Below are 26,099 nucleotides of genomic sequence, written 5' to 3'. Positions count from 1 at the left end.
TTTGTATAACCTTTATATATAAAATTACATTCCTACGTCATATAGTAAACTATATTACCCTCCATGCTTAACTTTTAATATAATTACCTTTTATATACCTAATTACCATTTATGTACATTTTAAGGGTTTTAATGGTATTAATTAGTCTCCTAATTTAACTCTACCGTATATTCCCACTCCCCCCAAGTTTCTCTCTCCAAATCTCATCCCCTCACCCACGTATCAAACCATACCCCACGATTTCCTCTTCAATCACCCATTATTTCCTCTTCTAAAACCAGCGAAAATCTGTAACCCCTCCACCATTGACAACCATTAAAAAGCTTTGAAGCTTTGAATTCGAATTTGGGTTTTCAAAAGACATTGTTTGTTTGGATTTGATGTTGTTGCAAGGAATTGAGAATTCTCTCTCTATCTCTCAATCCCAAATTTAAGTAATATAAAGCAAAAGAAAAGAGAGCAGCAATTCCACCGTCGACAGCCATTAAAAAGCTTTGAAGCTTTGAATTCGAATTTGGGCTTTCAAAAATCATTATTTGTTTGGATTGAGTGTTGTTGCAACTAATTGAGAATATTGTTTGGAGTTTATATCTCAATTTTGATGGAGTTTGGTGAAGATTAGACTTGGTTTTGGCTGAATTTCAGATTGAAACTCGAAGAAGAAGAAGAAGAAGAAGAAGTTGTAGTTGTATTTAACTAGGTAGAAATAATGTGTGAAAGTTGTAGATAAATTGTATAATATATAATTAGTTGTATGGAATTTATTTTTTATTATGTATAAATCAGATACAAAATATACAAAAGACATATTGTATAAATTTTGTATAAAAATTGTATTTAAGTTGTTTTTAATTGTGTAGAAATAATGTATAAAAATAAACACGTCGTAATAGCTGTTGGAACTTTGAAAATGAAGTTAGCTATTCTATTCGTATTTGCTAAGTAAATGGTAGTAGAAGATATGATACAATACAACCAAGAGAGGGACCATTATTCATTAATGAAAACTCAAATCCATTCATTTGTCCTCGCGAACTTATGGAGACGTACGCCTAACTCAAAACTACACTAACATTACACATAAGTAACCATAGTTTCTATTAACAAAAATCAGTGTTAATAAAGAAGAGTTTTTTTTTCATTTTTAGCAGCTTCAAAAATTCCTGGGTGAAAAAGGAAAAGAATGTTCTCAAAATTCAGAAAGAAAAAAAGAACGAACAAAGCTGCGGTTGTTTCTAGGAGTTAGCTCCAGACAAAAAAGGAACAACCTCCTAGTAATTTTGTATAAAAAGATAATGGAAGATCTAGAGAGAAAGGGGAGAGAGGAGAAAAAGAAAAAGAAAAATGGTGTAACTAAATTCCTTAACTGAAGACATTAATAATGGATTGTGAGCCTTTTAAGGTGGAATGTATATATTTTACAAACAAAACTTGTGTATGTAGGGTAATTTACTAAACATGAACATTTAGGGTTATATAGTTTACTAAACAAAACTTTTAGTTCTTATGTCATATAGTAACTATATGACATAAGAACTAAAAAATAATATATATATATATATATATATATATATATATATTACTATAATTTTTTTAATAACGGCTATAGAGTAGTATCATTTTCCCTTTTATGTCATAATCAAAGATGCCCAGTACTATGTAGGAATTTGTCACCTGGGAGATAAGTTTCAAAATTCATTTAAATCGTGGAATCCACTTCGAGGTTGACAGCAAGTCAGCACTTGCCATCGAAGCTTCTATCAGAAAATTCTAAATTCAGATATCTAAGAAAATTCCAAAAAACCTCAGGAATTCTAGTCAACTCTACTTGTGATAACCCCAATTGGAAAAATTAACCCAAGATATAATCTCAAATAGCTAAAAGTGCTTACTAAAATCCTCTATTCAAGAATTGCATACAATCTGTTTGGAGAAAAAACTGATAACTTAGTCTATTACAGATGATTCACAAGTCATAATTAGATAAAGGGTTGTGAGTTTGTGACAATTTTTGGTTTCTTGATTATGGGTAAAGGAGGAGGCTGTATGCCAAGCAAGAAGAAGTTTCCTATAAATGAATCAGCAGAGAGACCAGCAAGTCAAACTGAAGGAACTGATGTTACAGGCTCAGAAACAGAGGGGTCCAAGAAATTGAGAATATTTATTGTGTTTTATTCAATGTATGGACATATTGAAAGCTTGGCAAAGAGAATGAAAAAAGGGGTTGATGTGATTGAAGGTGTTGAAGGGGTTCTTTATAGAGTTCCTGAAACATTGACAACAGATGTTTTGGAAAAAATGAAAGTCCCACAAAAAGATGATGAGATTCCAGTAATATATGTGGATGAGCTAGTTGAGGCTGATGGATTCTTGTTTGGATTTCCTACAAGATATGGATGTATGGCAGCTCAAATGAAGGCATTTTTCGACTCGACGGGGAAGTTGTGGAGAGCACAAAAACTTGCTGGAGTGCCTGCAGGTTTCTTTGTGAGTACTGGTACACAAGGAGGTGGCCAGGAGACCACTGCGTAAGTCTAATCTTCTGTCATTCATTTACTTGTGTTTACACTATTGATCATTTCTTTTGTCATTGATGATGTTTGATAACTGTGTGAGCTGAATTTGCAACTTTCAGTTGGATGTTAATGTATTTGGCGAATGTCAAAGGTGTATATGACATATATGTAAAACAAAGAAGAATAGAGTAGTAATTTCTAGTTTGAGACAACAAAAGGTGACACAAAATGATGGATACCCTTCAGATAATTGCTCCACCTTGTTGCCGATGAATAGACAAAAGAAATGGAGAACACAAGCAGCAGGGGCGGATTTAGGGGCGCGGAAGGGGGTTCACCCTTCACCAGAAAATTACACCATATACAAATATGGCAAAATTCGTTTTGTGCCTATATATATATATATATATATATATATTATATTTTGAACCTCCTTACCACAACCCAATCAATTGGAGTGCATACTAATGACTAGTCTTAAAATTCATTTTGCCAGCCCTACAAAATCTGCATGTAGCTTTCCATAGTTCCCGAAGTATTATCGTTAACTAGTAGTGATAATGTTAGAGTACCCCGTGATTTCAATGTTGGCTTGCACGGAATCATTGAAGAGGAAGGCTCTAGAAACCCCAAAAATACAGTTCTGATTAATCCTCCAACAAATGGCTGAAATACTTGAGAAATTTAGTTTATTGATCTTCTAGTAGGCCTATTAAGGCATCAAAATCACTCACCAATTGTCAGTACAGAATCAGTTAGCTAACTTGTTGGCTGCTGTACTAACTATCCATTATAGTGACAGAGATCTGTAGCTCTAGCCACTACTCCATCAGAACATCATCTACCTGTCAATCCAACCATATTAGGTCAGAAATCATTTTGGAGGAATAGGAATCTGATATTTTTGATATAATTGTAGTACCTCCCTTGGACTAATAGGTCTCTTGGCTATTTTATGTTTACAGATGATGACTATACATAATTTTGATGTTGATATGCATGCTAACATAAGATCACAATAACACATGTCTTATATATCAAAATTACTTAAATCTTGAAAGTTATTATTCTCCTAGGGAAATAGCCCTTCTGTGGTTCCTATTAATATAATGTTATTGAAGCATAATTATCATTTCGTAATTTGCAACCTTGGGAAGTCATGGTGCTAGTGGATAAATGAGCTTAAACTCAAAGAGGGAAATTAGATGCTGGTTCTCTTCTTTTGTTCTTTTTCTCGTCTTTTAACCTTTTTCCCTGTTGAATGGAATGGGCACAAATAAAGCCTCATGATTAAAACGGATTTGTACAATTGAGATTGAGGTGTGGCTGATTGATTGAATGATTCTTTTTTCTTTTCCCTTCTCCCCTCTCTCAATTCTGTGTGTTGCAGGTGGGTTAAGACTTGAGAAGATGACTGAAGATGCCGATAGTAGTAGGTTGATGGCGATGACTTCTGGTTGAGTGGCTTCCTGAATTTAGTGTAGAAGGATGGTTGCAGGATCTACAGATGAATTGGATGGTTATTAGTTATTTTATAAAAATGGCTTGCTCGTATATATAACAACAACAACAACAAAAAAAGATCCAGTTTAATCTCATAAATAGGGTTTGGGGAGGCTAGTGTGCACGCAGACCTTACCCCTACCTTATAGAGATAGAGAGGTTGTTTCCGATGGACCCTCGGCTCAAGGAACATTGGAGATAAAGCAACCAAGTAGCAAGGAATAGTAACAACAATGTAATATGTTAATGGACGCGAATTCCACAACATGTAATAATAAAGAACCATGAATAAGAAATTACAAAAATAGTCCTAGTACTACCGGTAAGCCTAGGAGGAACACACTACTATCTGTCAACCTACAACTCTAATCCTCGATCTCCACACTTCCTATCGTGGGTCATATTCTCGGTAAGCTGAAGCAATGACATGTCCTGCCTAATTACCTATCCCCAATACTTCTTAGGCCTACCTCTTCCCTTCCTCATATCCGCCATGGACAACCTCTCGCATCTCTTGACCGGAGCATCTATGTCTCTCCTCTTCACATGCTCGAACCATCTCAGCCTCGATTCCCGCAACTTGCCCTCCACAGATGCCGTGGAATCTTTAAGCATGATATTTTCTCCACAAATTGACATTGTCTATGAAGGACTATAGCTGTACTCTTATGCAATCTCTATTTCCTTATCTTCTGTTCTCTTTTCTTCTTTCTGATGATTAATTTATATTCTTCTTCCAACATCAATCATGCAAGTGAGTTGAGGGACAGAGCTTGGTCGACGACAATCTGCTAAATCCAGTGGTCCATATTCAAATGTTTCTTTTTTCGTATTGCAGCTGGACAGCAATTACTCAATTAGCTCACCATGGGATGGTCTATGTTCCAATAGGATACACATTTGGAGCAGGGATGTTTAGAATGGATTCAATAAGAGGAGGTTCACCATATGGAGCTGGAACTTTCTCAGGAGATGGTAGCAGGGAACCTAGTGAACAGGAGTTGGCGCTGGCCGAGCACCAGGGAAAGTACATGGCAATGACAGTTAGGAGAATGGCTCAGCACCATTCATTACCACCAGATAATCACAGCTGCTGACGCTTTTAGAAACGGGAAAAGGTCCAAATTTACCCCTCCACTATATGAAATATCTTAACTGTACCTTCTGTGAAAGCCATTCATAACCCTTGTCACTAGCATAATGTTTCGTATTTGCCCTTGCTTTTAATATAACTCCAACATAGAGATGGTGAATTTCACGTGTCAAGATTACCTTATGTTATACTTCAGGTTGGAGTTGCTAGAGTCGAGGACAAATACGAGACGATTTGATAACAACGAGGATATGAATGGCTCCAAAGTATAACATAGGAGATAATTAAGATATTCCATATAGTAGAGGTGTTTTTTATCCGTTTCCCTTTACAAACACCCTACATGTAATATTTGTACATTCTTTGAAAACACTTTCTACACTGTATGTATCAAAATCTGTGTGTCTCTGGAAAGTCATGTCGTTTCATTTATTTGTATTTGATCTTTAGATCCTACGTGGGGGTGGAGAGGATGAAAGTTGATGTGCTATAAATACTGAATTATGGTTTCTGATCCATTTGTTGATATGTTTTTGCCTCTTGTTTTGAAGGGGACTAGCGAACTCTTGGTCATTTGAAGGCATTAGGGCATCTAAATGGGCATTGCTTGTTGCTAAAATCTGAAAATAAATCCAATAGTTCTATTCAAAAATTTGACCATTAGAAAATACAAATTGCTTATGATAACGGGAGAAAGAGAAGTGTTTGATGAGCAGAGTATATCTGGCTCATGGATAGTGCCTTGATTGGTTATAAATTAGCTTCAAGACAAAGCACGTTAAATTTTTTTTTAAAAACAAAATCGTTCTATTAGATAAATAAAAAAGTAGGTAATTTTTTTCAATATAATGCTCAAAACCTAAAAATCGAGTGGATAAATCATAATTCATATTTCGTTAATTAATTGGATTAATTTCGGGAGTAGTTACTAACTTTTGCTTTATTGCATTATGTGATGCCATGACGGAGGGCGAACCGATGAGGGCGGGTCAAGCAGGACTGGTAGGCTTCTAGGCTGACAAGCTTATAAAGAAGGGGTGCACATAACACCTTAGGCGAATCCCACATCGGAATGGGAGAGGAAGTGAAGAACTTTATAAGGCATGACACAAATTCACATGGTAAGCGCGCTTTTCAAGGTGGCATAGTTAAAAAAAAATTTGTGTTGACTTAGGCCCAAAGCGAACAATACGTGTCATGAGCTTGTATCGTGACAAATATGGTATCAGAGCTGAATTCATATACAAATATGGATATATTTTTATAAGGCACGACACAAATTCATATACAACTTGCACTTTTGGGGCTTCAGGTAGCGTGACCCAAAAAAAATAAATCAATTATGGTCTTGGGTCGTGACACATCACATTCATTCAACTATTTTTTATATACCAAAAATCACAACTTTCTCTAATACATTTTCATTATTTTTTGCCAGTACTTTCTTCCTATGTTATTTAGTCAAAGTTAAGCGATTTTTTTATTTTAAAAATTATAATTTATTGAGTTTTATTTACTTAGTTAAGATTGAGGGACTTTTTTATTATAAAAAATATTTTAATAAATTTAGTGCAATAAATTGAGTTAATATCGATGTGCCAAACACAGCAGCGCGTTTTACCTGAATTGTGTGTGTAACTTAATTCACTGGACTCAAATACCACGTTGGAAACCAAGGACGAAGACTGAAACTGAAGGCATCTTTAAGCTTCAAATCGGGCAAAACCCTAGCAGTGCATTTTGAAGATGTCTCGAGCACTAGCTTTGCTCGCGCTCCTCAGCTCCTTTCCATTTCTCGCACTCCTTTCCAATGCATTTTCTCCTGAAAACCCCACAGATCGGAGAGTTTTAGTTTTGCTCGATGATTTCTCCATCAAATCTTCACATTCTCTCTACTTCAATTCTCTCCAAACCCGAGGTTACGATCTCGATTTCAAGCTCGCCGATGATCCCAAGATCGCATTACAACGATACGGCCAGTATTTATATGACGCCTTAATTCTCTTTTCTCCAACCATTGATAGTAAGTCTCTATATCAGCATCTCAACGATTAGTGTGTTTGAATAAATGTTTAATTTAATTCTTTTATTTTTTTCGCTTCAGGTTTTGGTGGATCACTTAATGCGGCAGCTATACTGGAGTTTGTTGATGCGGGTCATGATTTGATTCTTGCGGCTGATGCATCTGCTTCTGATCTGATTCGTGAGATTGCTTCTGAGTGTGGAGTTGATTTTGATGAGGTAGCTTACATTTTTTGTTCAATCAATTAGTCACAACTTCACCTCAATCCCGAACTAGTTGTCCGTTTGCCTATTTTCTTCTTTACTATGGTCAAGTGAATTTGATGTGATTCACCATTGGCGACTGCAAATATCTGCTAACTGTGTCTGTATTCCAAAAACAAATTATGGACATAATTTAATTGTTTCCTTATGATAAGTGTACTCATACTTTTGTGAAGTTAAACATGAAATGCTGATTCATGTTCTTCTACACTCTATATTATGCATAATAGGATGTGGCAGCTATGGTCGTCGATCATACAAGCTATGCAGTTTCTGATACAGAAGGGGACCACACCTTGATTGCTGGTGATAATTTCATACAATCTGATGTAATCTTGGGCGGAGAAAAGATCAAGGTAAAACACTATATTTCATCAGAGGATTATTTTTATTAATCATGATATTTGTGTTTTCTCTTCTATTTTAATCCTTAATTGATTCGATCAATAAACTATACAACAACAACAACAACAACTCAGTGTAATCCCACAAGTGGGGTAAATAAACTATATTAGTTCATAATCGTAGCCCATTCATATTTTGAGTGAACATAATCAATAAATAGACTACTAGTTCTTTGTTTTGTGTTAGTAAGAGGGATCCAAAATAGACCGTAGAACCCAATTCAAGTATCACTTTAATGGGCGGAGGAACAGACCAAGCCCAAGTGGGGAAGAAGTATCTAGGTGTCGAACCTTCCAACCGATGTGAGCTTAGGACGATCATACGTGTTATTTACCTTGAACATGATGTGTCCTATAGGCTCGTACCATTTTATCGTTGAATTTCACAATGTGCATTTTTTGAGGCATTTATGGTGCTATTTTGATATATGTTGGGTCATAAATTTTATGCACAAACTTCGCCTGTTTCTTTTTTCCTTTTACATTGGGCATATGTGATTGTATATAGGAGAATATAGCTCTCATGTCCTGCTGTGATAAAAGCAGCATTTTTTTAACTATACTTTTATGTGAAATCAATTCAGGCTCCTGTACTCTTCAAGGGGATTGGTCATTCTATAAATCCAGCCAATAGCTTGGTAAGTTTCTGTGAGTTATTTATTTCTGAACATGAAAAAGGGAAGAAACATTCTGTATAGTTATTTAATGTCAAAAGGGTGCATACATCACGCTTGCAGGTGATGAAAATCCTCTCAGCTTCTCCTTCAGCATATTCAGCTAATCCTAAATCCAAATTATCAGCTCCGCCAACACTCACTGGATCCGCAATCAGTCTCGTTTCAGTCGTGCAGGTGTTTCATCCAATATGTGTGATATTTCAAATCGTGTTCTTTGATTTCTTCCTGTTCAGTCTTCTTTCTTCTCTCTGTTCTTTCAGATTGTTGACCTTGATTCTCAAAAGTTGTCCAATGGGTGCTGTTTAGCTTCTAAAGATAATGAAACCATGCACAATGTGTGCATAAACATGTAACAGAAAAAGAATCACAAATTGCTTTTTTAAAATTAAAAAAAAAAATAACAGTAGGAGATGGAAAGGTGTAGGCAATAGGTGTCGGACCATCTCATTGATGTATGTAATGCACTGCATACCTTGCTGACAATCTTCGCCTCATAATGCTCCCCCCAACCCCACCCTCACCCTCGGTCCATCTTCCTTCTTCCTTTTTGTAGCTGAACATTAATGATGTTGTTTAAGATACAATCAACAACTTGTAAATAAATTAGTGATAATTGTGTCCATTTGCAGGCAAGAAATAATGCTCGAATTCTTATATCTGGCTCCTTGAGCATGTTTGGCAATCGGTAAGTGCCTTTTGAGGCTTTGGGTGGAGTATATCTACTCTGAATTGCTTGAACTGAGAAACTCTTCTTTTCTTATGAGCAGATTCTTCAGATCTGGGGTGCAAAAGGCTGGAAGCACAATCAAGTAAGCAATTGTAGATATTCTGTTGCTTTTGTTTGTTGAAATGATAATACCCTGAGTGTGATGGGTGTTGAGGCCTCAGCATCAATTGGCTTAAAAGAAGGAAAAAGAAACAAAAACTAAAAGCCATACTATTAGGTGAATTTCTCTAAGACTTTGTGTTCCAGTTGAAGCAGGTGCTAAGAACATCATTAATATGGCAGTAAGATATCCATCATCTAGGAAAAGGTTTCCCAACTATTGGTGTCCTGAATTGGATCAGTATTTGGCTTTTTATATTAGGAGGTCCATCACTGTTTAAATTGGTAGAAAGTGATAAGAACAATAACTAGGATGTACTTGTTGTAGATTTAGACATTTTGTTGTTGATAAAGATGACCTCGGGTTGGAATGGGAAAACCTCAAACTGGTGGCACAGGGAAACATGTGGTTCACCTTGCATTTGGATTATGTTTTGAGTTTGCATGTGTCTCATAAAGTATTTGACAACCTAAACCATGTTCACATTTGATCTTGTTGAATACATGCTTTCTCGTTTGGTAGAAGTCACTTGTGTGTAGCTTTTGCCTAACTTGATCTTTGTTGGATTAACTTTCTTACTGAGCTTTTCTTATACTAGAAGTTAGATACTTTATTGTGTATAGTGGGCATTATGTACTTATAATCGCCCAGTATTTTGACTGCTAAACATATTTGCTGGAATAGTAACAGTTCCATCTTGCATTTTGTTCTAATAAATTAATTAATGACTGGGGAATTCATTTGGATTCATATTGTCCACTTTGTTGTCAAGCGACTGCCTTGGTATTTAGCACTCCGTTGCTCTAACTTGATTTTAAGAAGTGATTTAGCCTAAAGGTCCCTTTGGCCCAAAAACCATTGTCTTTATTGTGATGCATCTTGGAGAAGCATGTGAAAATGATCTAAAGATTCCTCAAATACAAAACTTGAGGGCAGCTCAATTTAGAAATTGACTGTCCTTTCCAAATTGGGTGCCTTGGTCCTATAAAGGCTATATGAGTGCAACCTGCTAGTGTTGCTCAATTTTGCATGATTATGTGGACTGGAAGAAGTAAGTCAGTATAAAGGGATAATAATAAAATTAAAGGTTGCTTTGATATGTAATGTCTTGTTATTTGATTTCCTTGTTTTTCACTTAATGCTAGAGAAGCAACAGCTTGAAGCCAATGCGCCTTTTACTGTCCGTTTCTACGTTTTCTATGCTTCTGACGTGATAGACCATAAATTTTCTCCCATGATCACAGCCATGATAAATCTGGCAATGAGCAGTTTGTGACTGAGACTAGCAAGTGGGTCTTCCATGAAAGAGGTCATCTCAAGGTGCAGCATCAGAACTAATTTCTTAATTCACATTCACGCCTTCTCCATTTTTATCTTTACCTTGTAGTCATGTAAAAGGAATGCTAGTCAATTGGCTGCATTTTCAGCATTCATATTTGCCGTTTTCAGTATATGAATTGGTATTTATGTCTATACAAATTTTCATATATAGGCTGTGAATGTAAGACATCACAAAGTTGAGGAGGCAGAGGAACCTTCTATATACAGAATCAATGATGACCTGGTACAGCTACACCATAAGTTTGTTCTAATTTGTCACTCTTATATAATGTATACTTTTGGATGTGTGCTGAAACCGAAATTTTAATTGAAGGAATATTCTGTTGAGATTTATGAATGGTCTGGAACAAGTTGGGAACCTTATGTCGCAGATGATGTTCAAGTTCAGTTTTACATGATGAGCCCCTATGTTCTGAAAACCCTGTCAACCAATCAGAAGGTACTCTTAAGTGCTCCAGAATTGACATGGTAAGATAGTTGTTCCATCACTTAGATTAGCATTGCTAATTCCACTTCCTACAGGGTGTCTATTATACATCGTTCAAGGTTCCAGATGTTTATGGAGTATTCCAGTTTAAGGTTGAGTACGAGAAATTAGGATTCACAAGCTTGAGCCTTGCAAAACAGGTACTCCCTTTTAAAATCTGCAGGCACTATCTCTTATAGGGGCATCTATAAGTTTAGAATAGTCATATTGCAAGCATTTTATTTGCTTGAAGAGGTAGGATGTGGTCATTATTTTCATACTTAATAGATATTGGTGAAGAGTTGATATATATGATGAATTAGTCATTCTGGACATAGCTATAATTAGGACACTTTCTTTCCACATATTTGGTGAGATAATTACTAAAATTCTCTTATAATTACAAAGTGATACTTAACTTTTGGTTCTCTCTTAGACTAGGTATTTTGTATGCTTCCTTTTACCAATGATATTTGTAGAAGCAGCATGCAAATTATTATGAAGACATTCCTTTTTATTTTTGATAAGTTTATCATGAAAATATTCATGTATCTGCAGCTTGTTTGGATGGTTGTGTTTGATGAATACAATGTTTGGATAGATTATATCATTTGACGTCGTTTCATGATATCACATACCAGCAATATGAAGAATAAACTTGCAATATTATAAAAAAAAATTATGATACGGGGTAAAATTATTATATGAAAATATAGGATAAATGATAAAATAAAATTATTTAATTATAATGAAGGGTGATATTGAGAGAAAAAGACAAGGTAACGACGCGACCACATCAAATCGGTCGTTACATAAGGTGGCACATTTCGTCGTTACGTAACGACGGATTTTACGATATGATACAATAAAATTTAAGTAACAATCAAAACAAACATCGTATTTAAAGTAACAATACAATACGATACAATAGGTAACAACCATCCAAACAAGTTGTTATGTTTTATTGCGCTAGTTCTTTGACATTGTTGGATGAAACAATGCATATATTTGTCCCTCAGTGCCCTGCTGTTCATAAGAGATACTACTTGTCTCAGAGGTTGATTTATAAAAGCCCAGTTAGGCCTTAATTGACAGCTATTTCATATTGCTTGAGCTTTGAAGTGCAAGATTAACAGCTTCTGCACTTAGTTTCGGTTAGCTACGTCATCCTTCGGTTTAATGATATGTAACAAAAGAAGATTATTGCACGGCACTTTGTATACTCGTTTGCATTAATGCCCTGGCGAAAACTTACTTGCAGATTCCTGTTCGCCCCTTCAGACACAACGAATATGAGAGATTTATAACAACTGCCTTTCCTTATTATGGAGCATCCTTCTCTATGGTACATTATCTCCCTCCCTCCCTCCCTCTTTGCTATGTATTATGGAAAAAATAGTTATAACCCATGCTTTTCTGTTTAGACAAATTTCTCCTGAAGTTGCTGAGACTTGAAAATAAGAAGCCATGTCATCTGGTTTAAGTAGGGCATGTAACCAAATTTATAACAACTAAAACAATTGTATATATGATGGTGAGTTCAACCTGATTTTGTTAGGAATATTAATCAGAAATTTGTTGCAGTAGGTGTCCTACTGTGAAAATATATTTTGAATAGTTTTACTAGTTAACTTTACAAGTTTTATTTAGAGATGCAGAAAAATGTGAATTTGATAGTATTGCTTCTAAAACAGTTTGCCGAGTGCTTGATGGGTAATTTTTTTGTCCGCTGTGTGGTATTTGGATAAGGTGACCTAAGTGAAGTACCCACGTACTATGTGAGAAGGTTTTCCCTTTCTGATTTTATGATCTTATTAATCCTGAAGATTCAGTGTTAATCTCTTTCTATCATGGGCTATTAAGATACTTTCGTTCTAATTATTAACATAAAAGTGCTATTACGACACTTTGGTGGTTCTGATGATATTAAAAAATTTATGCTATTAAGATATTTTGATTGTTTCAATCCACAAGAATGTTTTATATGATTTCTATTTTCTGTATGACAGATGGGTGGTTTCTTCCTCTTCTCCTTGGTATATCTCTACCACAAGTAGATGCAAGATGGCTGGAACTAAGAGTACTTGAAGAATCAAGTGCAGATTTTGTTCTAACCTCCAAGATAGAAATAGATGATGTCTCAAGCCTGTAGTATTTTTCGAAACAAAAAAGGTGTAGTTTTACGTTTCTTAGCAGTAAAACTTTTAGTTTAATAATTTTATATGCGTCCAAATACATTTTCTTGGCTCCTTTTTCCTGTTTCTTTGGATCTATGATGATTTACCATTGTGTCATAATTGCCATGAAGTTATCTCCATTATACATGCACAGTTGCTGGTTAGGGAGTTATTCATGCAGTAAAACTAGCATAGCTAATGCCATGCTTGATAGCTTTTTAGTTGCTTTGTACTTGTGAGTCAATTTATATATTATTTTAAAGAATTCAAGTCAAGCCTTTAATTCAGTGCATCCTCTTAAAGTTTAAGTTCATAGTGGGATATAGAAATTTATCGTCAAATTAAGGGATATGCCCCTCTGTTTATTAGAAAAGTCCCCCTCCTCTTAGGATCATGTGAGAGTAATAGAACAAACTAGTCCGTTTAGCCTATCTTCATGTCCCCCCAAAGTTATTTTCCATTAAAGACCTTGACTGCAATGAGGCAGTTTGCAGCTTTAGGAGTTGCAAAACCTGGTCTTAGCCCTCCACCTTCGGCACAAGACAGGTAGTTTATTTGAATCCTTACAATTTAACCTTAAAGCCATCACCACTACATAATCAAAGGAAAATCAATTTTCCAGCCATGTCTGTTCTGCTCCGTCATGTCTTCCACACTCATTTCTTCTTGCCATTTTCAAGTCATAGATTCAATACCATCCTCTTCCTCACGCCGTCCAATTCTTTCTTTTAGATCCAAACTCATTTTTTCAAACATTTTCTCGTCAATTCCCAAAAAACTATTTCTGCCATTTTCAGCAATTCTCAATCAACTTTTGAGCCACATTTTTGCTATTTTTTCAGCCATAGGTTCTACCAACTTGGAAGAAGAAATGTTCTTACAATTGTTTTCAAGACCTTGAACATTTTGTGTACCAGAGTTTTATGGTATACGTTGTTTTTTCTTGTTGTTGAGGAGACAGAGGTCTTCGTCGATTGAGACATTTTTTTCGCTGGCGAATCTGATGAATGTGAGTATTGTTCTATACTGTTCCCAGTGATAGTGGGGATTCTTGGCTTCTTGCCCAGATTTCTCGAAAAGAAAACAAATTGGGTTTTAGTTTCTTTATTGGTGGTGATGGTGGAATACCTAGGTTTGGCATGTTTTTCATTCCTTTCCTTTACAGATTTGGGCTCATGCTGCATTGCAATTTTTTAGTGCGACTCTAGAGAGAGAGAGTGAAAGGGGGAAGGAGATTAAAAAAAATTGAAGAAATTAGTTGCTGGAAAAATTCACTTGTTACTCCATATTTTCGATGAAGAGGGGTGAGGTAAGAGAGGAAGAAAAGAAAAAAAATTAATGAGAAGGGTGAGAAGTTTGTTTCGGACCATTTTACCCACTCGAAAAATGTGAGAAACACTTACCTTGCTAAGTCAGTTTTTTGTGTCTAAATGACACACTAATAAATAGGGGTGTTCATAAAAATCTGAAAACCCGAACCAAACCGACCAAAAAAAAAGATACTTTTTGTTTTGATTTGTTTTAAAATTTAAAAACCGATCAAATTTGGTTTGACTTTGATTTTAATTAAAAAAAACCGAACCAAACCGAATATAGAAGTAGATATTTTAAATTTATTATTACACCTATATATATATGTATATTTTTATACAAAGTTTTAAAAAATTTATAGTAAATATTAATCGTTTGCACTTTTAGTACAGTTCTTTACCTTTATATTCTAATTTAATTGATAATTTTCTTTTGTTAAGTGTAAGAATCTATTTCATGTTAAAAATAATATATTTTTAATTGAGTTCTTAAATTATTCATCACTATTTGATTCAATTATCATCAATATACCTTGGTAAATAATATATTTCTCAAAGGGCAATTGATTTAATAGTGTTCCGTTGAAAATGTGATCGTCGAAAAAAACCAACGAATCCAGAAAAAAACCGACTTACTTGTTTGGTTTGGTTCTAATATTTGAAAAACCGACTTGGTTGATTTGGTTTTTTTTTAAAGAAAACCGATCCAAACCGAACCATGAACACCCTTACTAATAACTTAATTAAAGTGTTCAAATGAAATATACTTAGGCCCTTTGGGCCATAAATTTTTTGCAAAAAATATTTGACAAAAGTTGTTTGTTTTTATAATTTATCCATATTTTGGCAAATTTGAAAACAAAATTTCCAAATCGCAAAACTAACTATACGAGTTCTCTAACAATTTAAAAAATCACCCAAACTTTTGTATCTTATAAAAAAGTTCACCATCTATTATGGCCCAACTAATCCACTAGCTAGTTACTATCATTTTTTTACTCTTTTTACTAATAAATCTTATAATATTATTACAATGTGACAAATTGTAATAGCTAATAATTATGATATTAGCAATTTATATTAAAATATCAAGTTAAATTTTTAGGATAGTGTATTATGTAGTTTATTATGATTATTTTGTGCCAAATTTATCTACGTTCAAGACTATAATTTGTGATAATAATAACTATATTTGTGATAATAATAACAATGAATGACATCAACGAAGGTTCTACATGTACACAGGATTAACAAGTTTGTTTGTTTGGTATTATTGGATATTTTTTATTGTTTTTAAAACTTATGGGTATAAGTCACATTTCATACTTTTTGAAAAGAAAAAAAAAGTTAAATATGTTTTAAAAAATGAACAAATTTTCACCTTCGAACCAAATTAAATCCAAATCAGGTTTTAAAACAAATTTAAAAATTTATTGTAAAATGCTAACTTAAAATAGAGTATCTAATGTATTTTGCCGTTTCTTCTCAACAAAAGTAAGCCACTAGCAACAAAGTAATGCTAAATGTATCTATCTATCTATCCAAAATACATCTATATGAATTTCTTTCTTAAGTAATTCTAAATACATTGATGTATGTGAATTTCTCTCTTATTAAGAAAAGTAAGATAGATGTTCAGTCTGTTTACGCCTTTCAGATAGTTAAGCATTTACTCGGCATTGCAAACAACGGATTTAGACGAGGAACCAAAAAACAATCTCAAACAGAAATAGAATGAGGAAAAAAAGGAGCAGAAAAGAGATAAAATATATATGGGAATGGTTACTAGTAAACGCCTTCTTGAAAAAAGAGAAAAGGCGTTATCAGCGAAACCTCCATTTTGTGAGTTTGATTTAGGCCTCCCATGAATCAAATAAGCACTGATCAAATCTCAGCTTAATTGGGATTATGAAGGCCATTTACACTAATGCAGATCAAATCAAGAACTATAAACAAAAATAATGGACAAAACAGAAAATGCGGACATGAAACCTTAGCTGCTGTCTGTCGAGACCTTACGGCTAGTAATGGGTAATGTGCAGCGAGCTATGCTTTATATAGTTATCAAATGAGAAATACTACCAGAACCCTAACGCCGATTTCATTTTGACCCTTTAATTTGTTCATATTCACTTTTCGCCCCGGTTGTTTCAACTATTTCTGTATTGACTATTATATATACATTCATACTCCCTTCAAACGTTTTATCCGAGCCAATTTGGTACAAACTATGTATCCAAATAAAGAAAGAACCATGTAATTAAGTTTTGAGGATGAAGACTCATATTAACGTACTTAATACCAAAATAAAAATTACTTTACGCGATAAATTATGCAACAATTTCATAAAATATTTTTGTACTATATTTGTTTCAAATATTGTGATTTGATTGGACGTGAAATTTAAAGAATATTTTTTAAACTTATGATCTTCAAAAAGCCATGAGAATTTTTTAGGGTACTAGTCTTAGGCGCGTGTACCCATATTGATGAGTATATAATATTAAAAATTATACAAATATTTTAAATTATAAAATAAAAATATAACTTCCTGAAAATGATAAATATTGGTCGAAAGAGGACTTTCTACTTAGTAAGTAACTATTTCTAATTGTTTTTATTTTATTTTATAGATTTTAAAGTCCTACAAAATTGGACTTTCTACGTCAAGGAAAGAACATTTTTTCATATTTTTAGAATAGACGCTTTGTGCATCTATCTCATAGTATATATTTGGCATATAATTGTTATTTGTCATTTTGAAAGTATTTATTAAATTTGATGTTGAGCTAAAAAAAATCATTATTGTGAAAATTAGGTTGTTTATATCAAATTATAGTATTTATTAGAATATATATTTATATTTTGGTACATTAATTTTATAGAAGGCGCGTATGATTAAAGGATAATAGATATTTTATTATATCCCCAGAGATCAATCATAATTTTTCACGCAAAGTGTTTTTTTATTTCTTATTTTTTACTAAGATAACTAAATTACATAAATTTATGGGTTTAATTTTTATGATCGATTATAAATCTAAAATTAAGAATAAGAAAATTAGTGAATTGCTGATCGACTTTAGGTATAATTTTTATTTTCTCTTTCTCTAAATTTTATGTTTTACTTTTACTAAAATAGAATTAATTGGTTATAACTCTGTACCAAAGAGTAATTCAAACATATAACACGTAATAACTATTTTTTACTTATTCTATGCGGAATGTTTTATTTTCTGTATTATTTTTTTTTATAAATTATTATGTTACATAATTCAAAAAAGCAAAAATTGCATAAATATTTAAGAAAGAATTTAATGTATAAAATTTAGTTGATATAAAAACTTCTAAATATTAGGAGAAAACTTAAATTCTGGAAAAAAGTCTTGTCTACTGATAAAAGAAACAAATTAATAGTTTTGCTAGCTTGTTTGACTTAGAAATTAATAAGATTAGCAATCAACATTTTGTCTTAATTTAATAATAAACTCTGAATATAAAAATAGAAATTGGAAGTGCATTTCTCTGATCGTGCCTTTTCAATTTCAAATCACAAATATTGACTACCATATTTGTAAGTAGAGATATGTTGAATTTGAATTTCTAAATACAAAAACTTTTACTTGTTTCAAATAAGGAAAAAAATATTAACCAAATTTTAGTTAAAATTAAAATCCTAAGTATCTAGGAGATAATTAAATGGTTATTCCTAAATATTAGGGAATTCAATTATGATTCCTAAATACTAGGAAATTAATATAAATGATTATTTTGTCTAATGTGAACTCTATTTTTAAAGGGCAAAAAAGACGAACGATATTTCGTTAAGGGCCTTCGTGCTTTTAATAAGTAACTAGTTTTAGGATACGTGCGTTGTACGTGTAGAAAAGTCAGCCAATATTTCGCGTTAAAATCTTGTGCTTTTATAATTATATAAATTAATAAAGTAGATGTAATTGTAGATGCATATCGAGTCTCTTGAAATATGTATTTTTTTTATAATAAATCTTATGATTACAATATTAATTATGTAATGTTTCCAAATTTACTATTAAAATGTTGCCATACGTAGTATCTTACAGTAACTATGAATATTAATTAGGCTAAGCTAATTTATATTAACAAAAAATTACGAACTTACAAACAATGATTATCTACAAAGAAGGTATTCTGATTTTCTTTTAAAATTATTCTGGAACACATGCATTTTAATTTTTAAGCTCAACACATAAGTTATTATTCTTTTCTTTTCACTCCCCAATTGGTTGGCTTGGTCAACATTGCTCAACCAAGGTGGAAATTAGGAGATATGTCATAACTGTTGGACTTTATACTTGGAATTAATTTTTGTCTGCACAAACAAAGTAATTACGAAAATTATAATTAGCAATTAGTATTCATGTGATAGAAAATCAATAGATAAAAATAACAACGAGGAAGTCTAAGAAATAAGAAAAAGAACACGAGATAAGAGAAATTGAAAGTTTGAACCCCGTTGATCTTGATATTTGTGAATCAAGTAGTTCGTCTCAATTGATTTATAGGCTAGAATCATAAAAGCCAAAGGAAGGTGAAACTAAAAATTATACTTAAAACAATTATAACGAGAAATACCTCCTAATCATGATATTTGTGAAACAGGTAGTTTGTGTCACTCATTTTTATTATTAAAGAGACAAAAAAGGTGAAAATAAAAATTATACTCAAAACAATTGAAAAAATAAATTCGCAAAATAAGAGTATTCACGTGTAAAAAAATTTCAAGAATGTACTCTAGCATAACTTTGCCTTCTCTACCCTTCTTTAGGCTCCTGCAGCGTAGACATATTGAGAAAACAACTTGCACCAGGTATATTATATGTACATCATAAGCAAGTACTTGAATCTAGTCATAGACAATAACACAGGTAACATAAACTCGAAATCTAACGTAAAACATCATCGTTTATCGTGTTAACCTGCAAAACATAACAAGAATTAAGATTTTAATGATTCGAAAATTTCATTATATAAGAATCATTAGTATGCAGTATGAATAGTGTTAGAATGTAGACGCATTACTTGCAAAAAAATGTCTAATTGAAAAATCATACTTCTATTGGAGCCCGAAAAGTACAATCTGATCCCTTAAATAGTATCAGAAAGGTTTGTAAATATAGTAGGTCTCTTAAATTTTGATATTAAATCCTAATTCGGACTCTAAAAGTATGTGTAAATATAGTAACTCTCTTAAATTTTGATATTAGATCCTAATTCGGACTCTAAAAGTATGTAACGTAGTATTGGCTTTAAAGTGTTAATTTGCTTGGGCTCTACAAATAAAGAAAGAATCTACCTATAATAAAATCTTATTTGATTCTAAAGTCCTAAATTTTAGAACTTCTAGATGAATGAGGAAAGATTTGATAAATAAACTTTTAGTTGATTTTAAAGTTCTAAATATTAAAAAATTATTTAAATGACAAATTTATCTAATGTAAAATCTACTTTAAAAGAGATAAAAAAAAAAGGCGAACGACATTTTGTTAAGGACTTTCGTATTTTTAATATAGTATAGATACAGGTTACTCACTTGAAAGAAATAAAAATTTAATATATTTGTCTGAGTGTCAATTTTGTAATGATTGAGGAAAAAGCACGATATGTTGAAATCAACTTCAAAGAGCAATAACTTTACTGTAGGCATCCAAATTAATAAGTAAAATCATCAAATAATTTCAAGTATATGTCTTTTTGGAGTCTTAAATTGTATTCAAATAAGGAAAGAATATAAGCAAAATCTTACTCCATACTAAATATTAAAATTTTGAAGACCTAAATAGTAGAAAATAATTAACATCCAAAATTTAGGAAAATAATTTAAATTACAATTTTATCCAATATAAAATATATTTTTAAAGGATAAAAAAGATAAACGACATTTCGCTAAGGGCCTTCGTGCTTTTAATATAGTATAGATAAAAGCATGTCATTTAGGAGAAAATAGAGAGTTTATTATTAAATTGCTTCCAAATATAATATAGATATATCATGTATTTTTTTGAAATGAATAGATAAAAAAATAGTGTCATTCTTCCCCAATTTATGCGGCACTGTTCGAATTTCGAAAGTCAAACTTCTTAATTTGATCGTGAATTCGAACATAAAATCTTTAAAATTTTAAAATAAGATTTATATATTTTAAAAAAACATAAAAAATCAAAATACCTAAAAGACATATGAAAAATCACAATAAAAAAAATTAGGCTGACAGTATCTAATTGGGGAATTAATTAAAAAACCAAAGATTAAAACAAGAGGAACACCAGATTATAGATTAAACACGTGATGTTAAGAGAAAAGGAAAGAAGATAGAGCCAGGTAGTATCATGATTCATGAACAAGGTATAAAAAATGAAGAAGAAAGTATCATCTTACAAACAAAGTAAATATTGGAGTTGTAAAATCACTAGATACAACATGGTAAATCTACAATTGATTGTTACATAGGTTAGGCGCTTCACTAAATGACTATTAGGTCCTTCCCGACCCCCCCCCCCCCTAATTATATTTATTAGGTCATCCATTGGTTAGGCGTTTCACTAAATCGTCGCTTCATTTAGTAAATTGAATTGAAACACAATTGAGCAGTATCAAGACATCTCACCCAATTCTTCTGCGATTCGGTAACAAAATGACGAAGGTATTCCTCCAGTATGCCATTGAACCGCTCTGTCTGACCATCAGATTACAAATGGAAACTTGAATTGTGACTCAACTTGGATGCAAGACACATAAAAAGTTGAGTCCAAAAGTTGCTAGTGACGCGAGAGCCATGATCACTAACGATGTCTTTAGGTAGGCCCCAATATTTGACAACATGAGAGAAGAATAGTTGACCTGTATCTTCTGTTGATATATATATGTTAAATATATTTTAATATTTAATTATTTTATTTGCCTAAAACCTCGCTAATTGATCTTCACAATGCTTAATTACATAAAAAGCACTATGAATTAATAATAGTAGACGATAATTATGCAATTTAAATACTATTTACACTCTAATTTAGCCGCACTTTATCAATGTTTGAATGTTAAAAGATAACAAAATGCTCTAATTAAGAGTTTTACGTTTTGCAGGAGCCACTCCGAGCTAGGAGGAAGCTAAAGAGTGTTTTGGAGTCAATATGGAGCGTGGAAGGCCAATCGGAGGATAGCACGGGCGAAAAGGAGAAAGAAAAGCAAGTGTCAGATCTGCGGTCCAATCCGCGGTCGCGGACAAAACCATGGGCAAAATCCGCGGTCAGATCCGCGACCACGGACCAGCTGATGGAAGCCAATAATATGTAATTTCCAGGGCGACTAACCTAAACCTATATGAAGCCTAATTCGTCAAAAAAAGAGGAGGAGCTATTTTTAGAGAGATTTTGAAGGCAAGAACACGGAAGGAAGACAGAGAATTTCCTTAGAGTTTTCATCTTCTTCTTTTTAATTCCATTGTTAATTATGACTTTCTATAGTAAATTGTTATCTATTAGTATGAGTAGCTAAACCATTATCTACGGTTGATGGAACTAATTGTTGGATGAAGTCTTGACTCTGTTTTGATATAATTGAGTCGGTTTTACTCTATGACTGTTCAACTACGTGTTGTCTTGTGATTAATTGAAAGGGCCCTTGATTAATAGTGTCTAGCTATCTTGTGTTGCTTGAGAAAGAACACTCGGTTAGATTGTTGTTGAACAACACCACTTTCGGGTAAGTTAAAGAGATTAATTACTTGAATTTAAAAGCAAGGTTAGAGATAACGAAGCTTTGGTGGGATAATTCTGAGTTGCATAAATTGTTAGCTAGAGTAGTTCGAGAGAATGCTTCTAGTAAATTATTGTAATTGATCGAGAGATAATTGCGGTAACTCACAACTCATATTTCTTATAGAGTGTTACGACGAGATTATAGCTAACGTGTCAGTAATTAATCCGATAATTGGGGAAATCAATAACCCTAGACCATTTTACCATTGAATTCAACTTTATTCTTGATTATTGCTAGGTTTATTGTCATTTTTCCTTAGTTAACTAAATTCTACTCATTATCCATTAAAAAATCTTGCATCCGGGAATTGTTCGAGGTTATTATTAGCAGTGTTAAAAGTTGTAGTAAATAGGTTAGTTTCCTGTGGGATTCGACTCCGGACTTGAACCGGATTATATATTTGCCGACCGCTTAATCCTTTTTATAAGGCATAGTTAGACTTTAACATAATAACTGCGTACTTATGTCACAATGGAAGAAATGCTAATTGCATTACTTTATTTTCTTGGTTTTAATCTTTTATTTTTAGAATTGGATTTCAAGTTAGTAATTTCTATTTTATCCTTCTTCGTTTTGAATCCAAAATAGGAGAGTTGAATAAATTAAAAATTCAAAGGAGGTTCATGACCGAGGGGAAAAATGTCGGAGTAACGGTAATTTTGGAAAGTACGAATTGTGTCCAAAAAAATGTTGACAAGATATATGTAAGATTTAATTTAATATACTTGAAGAATCTATGCGTTAATTGACTGATAGATTCTATTCCTAATTTCACGTTTTCTATCAGTGAGAGTAAAACGATTCTTCAAGAAAACGTGAAATTAGGAATAGAAGAGACTAGCTAGCTTTTGGTTCAAAATTTTCAAAAAGAGTTTCAAACCGAAAATTATTTCAAAAATTTTAAACAAATGTCCTGCACCTAGATGCCTAATCCTAATGTCGTTGTTAAATATTTGGGTATTTAGGGAGATAATGTCATAAAAATCGAAGGGAGTGAATTAAAATACATATTCCTTTCTCACATAACTAAAACAGCAAATTAGGATATAAATTTAGGAGCAAGAAAAAAAGGAAAGGAAGGGCATTAATGTCACTCAGATTACATATTCTAGATAAGGATTAAAGCGGAGAATATCATGTTATTGTTATAAAACAAAGACCGTAAAGTAAAGACAAGTATAGAGAGAAACTGATATATTATTCGAACTCAAACTGATGTACATAATAAATTGAAATCTCTTCTATTTATAGAAGAAAGGAAGCTGCTCTGTAAGCTGCTACTATAAGCTGCTATTACAAGCTGCAGTGTAAGCTACTACAAGCTGCTGTGTAAGCTGCTACAAGCTGCTGTGTAAGCTGCTGTTGTACCAGATATGGATAATCTTCTACTGAGAGCAATATTTATCCATAACGGAGTACTGAATGGATAAGCTTATTATATCCGGTATGGATAATCTTCTACCGGGGGTAATGTTTATCCATAACCGGGTACTGAAAAGATAAGCTTATTATACCCGGTATGGATAAACTTCTACTGGGGGTAATGTTTATCCATAACCGGGTACCGAAGTGATAAGCTTATTATATCTGGTATGGATAATCTTCTACCGGGGTTAATGTTTATCCATAACCAGGTATCGAAGTGATAAGCTTCTTCAGGAAGCTTATTTCCAATAGAGTACTTAAATAGATAAACATATTTACGGTGGACTCCCATATGGATAAGCTTCTTCAGGAAGTTTATTTATAACGGAGTACTAAATGAACATCCATAATATAATATATTTATAACACTCCCCCTTGGATGTTCATTAAAAGATAATGTGCCTCATTAAAACCTTACTAGGAAAAACCACGTGGGAAAAAATTCTAGTGAAGGAAAAAGAGTACACATATTTAGTAATACGCATTGCTGGCTGCCTCATTAAAAACCTTATAAGGAAAACCCTGTGGGAAAAACCTTAGTAAGGGAAAAAGAGTACAACGCGCATTTTACTCCCCCTGAAGAAAACCTTATTTCAAATATTTGAATCTCCGCATTCCAATCTTGTACACCATATTCTCAAAAATTGATGTTGGTAAAGACAATCTGCTGGATTGTCACTTGAACTAATTTGATTCACATCAATGTCACAATTTTCCTGAAGATCATGTATGTAGAATAATTCTGGTGAAATGTTCTTCGTTCTATCTCCTTTTATAAATCCTCCTTTTAATAGTGTTATGCATGAAACATTGTCTTCGTATAATATTGTGGGTCTTTTATCACATTCCAACCCACATGTTTCTCGAATGAATCACTGATCTCAATCATATGCATTCCCTGCTTGCCGGTTTGAAATCGAACTTTATGGGTATCGGATAAATAACCTGCATTACCAATATGATCTGCACCACTTTTGTTAGCATTAGCAAGATAAATAAGTGCACCATCTACACCGAGATAGAGTATTTCAGGACCAAGGAGTTCCTCGTCCTCTTCTGGAGGTCGGAACAAATCCTTATTTACTTCAAGTGATCGAACAACCATTGGTGTACTCAATGGGTGCGCTTTGTCCATGTAAAAGCGTTTTAAGACCCTTTCTGTATAGGCAGATTGATGGATAAAGATCCCATCTGCTAAATATTCAATTTGCAGACCAAGACAAAGTTTTATCTTTCCAAGATCTTTCATCTCAAATTCTTTCTTAAGATATTCAATTGCCTTTTGAAGCTCTTCTGGAGTTCCAATAAGATTTATGTCATCAACATAAACAGCAAGTATAACAAATTCTGATGCCATTTTCTTTATAAAAATACATGGACAAATAACATCATTTATGTAACCTTCTTTCAGCAAATATTCACTAAGGCAATTATACCACATGCGCCCATATTGCTTTAAACCGTACAAAGATCTTTATAATATGATCGAGTACATTTCTCAAGACTTTGAATTATATGCTTCGGGCATTTTCAATCCTTCAAGGATCTTCATATAGATTTAGCCAAATAAGTCATATAGGTTAAGACTTGTATCTAAATGGTACGACATCTTCAAGTGTCTGGACTGCTAGTCCGATCCTCACAATCGTTTACAATATTGTGCACTATATTGTATTAAATGTATCGTCGACGATCATTTTGTGTCAGTTCCGAAGCGACATAACTTGTGGAGATCTCATCACTTTCTTTATTTTCAGGTACCTGAACTTTTTCGGGAGTTTCATGAAATGTTATGTCGTGGACTCTTCTAGAGCTTATTTCCTCCTCATTATGATCATTTTGATCATTAGCTCCTACTATTTTTCAAGGATTGTTACCTTTGGAACCGATTGGTCTACCACGCTTCATGCGTACAGTAAACTCTATCCTTCAGGGACTTTAATTTTAATAGGAGCATTTGCAGCTGAAATATGATATTTAATTTTAGATCAGCAAATGCTTCTGACATTCGACTTGAATTATCTTCTAAGTGAGGATCATGATAATTCGATTCATATAGCATATTTTTCAACTGCTTATTCCATCCCCCAAATATTAGAAAACCTAACATATATCCCCAATCATCTTTGGGAAACATATCTTTGTATATTATGGTAGAGAAATTAATCATATACCACACAACAAAAGATAGTAAAAATATTTGGTTTCTGATCCTAAACCAATTGTGAAGGGAGGACTTATCATATATTGTTGATCTGGTGCATACAAGTGCTGCT

General features: G+C 33.1%; 2 protein-coding genes and 1 non-coding gene across 5 annotated transcripts; 2 read left to right on the top strand and 1 right to left on the bottom strand.

Moving 5' to 3' along the window:
* Positions 1–1,839: 1,839 nt before the first annotated feature.
* Positions 1,840–5,629, top strand: LOC107805876 (putative NAD(P)H dehydrogenase (quinone) FQR1-like 2). Of its 2 annotated transcripts, XM_016629974.2 has the most exons (3): positions 1,840–2,529; positions 4,859–5,138; positions 5,310–5,447. In XM_016629974.2, the coding sequence occupies exons 1-2, from the start codon at positions 2,027–2,029 to the stop codon at positions 5,115–5,117; spliced, it is 762 nt and encodes a 253-aa protein (XP_016485460.1). In that variant the 5' UTR covers positions 1,840–2,026; the 3' UTR covers positions 5,118–5,138; positions 5,310–5,447. The 2 variants fall into 2 exon arrangements, with proteins under 2 accessions (XP_016485460.1, XP_075074254.1); XM_075218153.1 differs by having other exon boundaries at positions 4,859–5,629.
* A 449-nt stretch (positions 5,630–6,078) lies between these two features.
* On the top strand, positions 6,079–13,574 carry LOC107805875 (dolichyl-diphosphooligosaccharide--protein glycosyltransferase 48 kDa subunit). 2 transcript variants are annotated; one of them, XM_016629973.2, is made up of 13 exons: positions 6,079–6,234; positions 7,218–7,354; positions 7,630–7,755; positions 8,388–8,441; positions 8,541–8,654; positions 9,110–9,165; positions 9,248–9,289; positions 10,552–10,627; positions 10,800–10,871; positions 10,962–11,087; positions 11,171–11,275; positions 12,376–12,459; positions 13,124–13,574. In XM_016629973.2, exons 1-13 carry the CDS (start codon positions 6,186–6,188, stop codon positions 13,169–13,171), a joined length of 1,089 nt encoding a protein of 362 aa, XP_016485459.1. In that variant the 5' UTR covers positions 6,079–6,185; the 3' UTR covers positions 13,172–13,574. The 2 variants fall into 2 exon arrangements, with proteins under 2 accessions (XP_016485459.1, XP_016485458.1); XM_016629972.2 differs by lacking the exon at positions 6,079–6,234 and adding an exon at positions 6,706–7,136.
* Positions 13,575–16,367: 2,793 nt separating this feature from the next.
* Positions 16,368–16,508, bottom strand: LOC142162500 (small nucleolar RNA snoR83). The gene has a single exon (XR_012693760.1). It is a non-coding gene; the product is annotated as a small nucleolar RNA snoR83 (small nucleolar RNA).
* Positions 16,509–26,099: the final 9,591 nt, after the last annotated feature.

The sequence above is a fragment of the Nicotiana tabacum genome, chromosome 7, assembly GCF_000715075.1.
Source record: "Nicotiana tabacum cultivar K326 chromosome 7, ASM71507v2, whole genome shotgun sequence".
In the NCBI taxonomy this organism is placed as follows: Eukaryota; Viridiplantae; Streptophyta; class Magnoliopsida; order Solanales; family Solanaceae; genus Nicotiana; species Nicotiana tabacum.
The sequence above is the reverse complement of the archived record's forward strand: the minus strand, read 5'-3'. Positions and strand labels throughout refer to the sequence as shown.

Bases quoted from the DNA above. Each gene is read 5' to 3' on its own strand.
- LOC107805876 (XM_075218153.1), top strand. From the start codon at position 2,027: ATGGGTAAAGGAGGAGGCTGTATGCCAAGCAAGAAGAAGTTTCCTATA. The intron at 2,530-4,858 runs GTAAGTCTAATC...TTCGTATTGCAG, and splicing joins GGTGGCCAGGAGACCACTGC to CTGGACAGCAATTACTCAAT.
- LOC107805875 (XM_016629972.2), top strand. From the start codon at position 6,860: ATGTCTCGAGCACTAGCTTTGCTCGCGCTCCTCAGCTCCTTTCCATTT. The intron at 7,756-8,387 runs GTAAAACACTAT...AAATCAATTCAG, and splicing joins TGGGCGGAGAAAAGATCAAG to GCTCCTGTACTCTTCAAGGG. The intron at 8,655-9,109 runs GTGTTTCATCCA...GTCCATTTGCAG, and splicing joins GTCTCGTTTCAGTCGTGCAG to GCAAGAAATAATGCTCGAAT.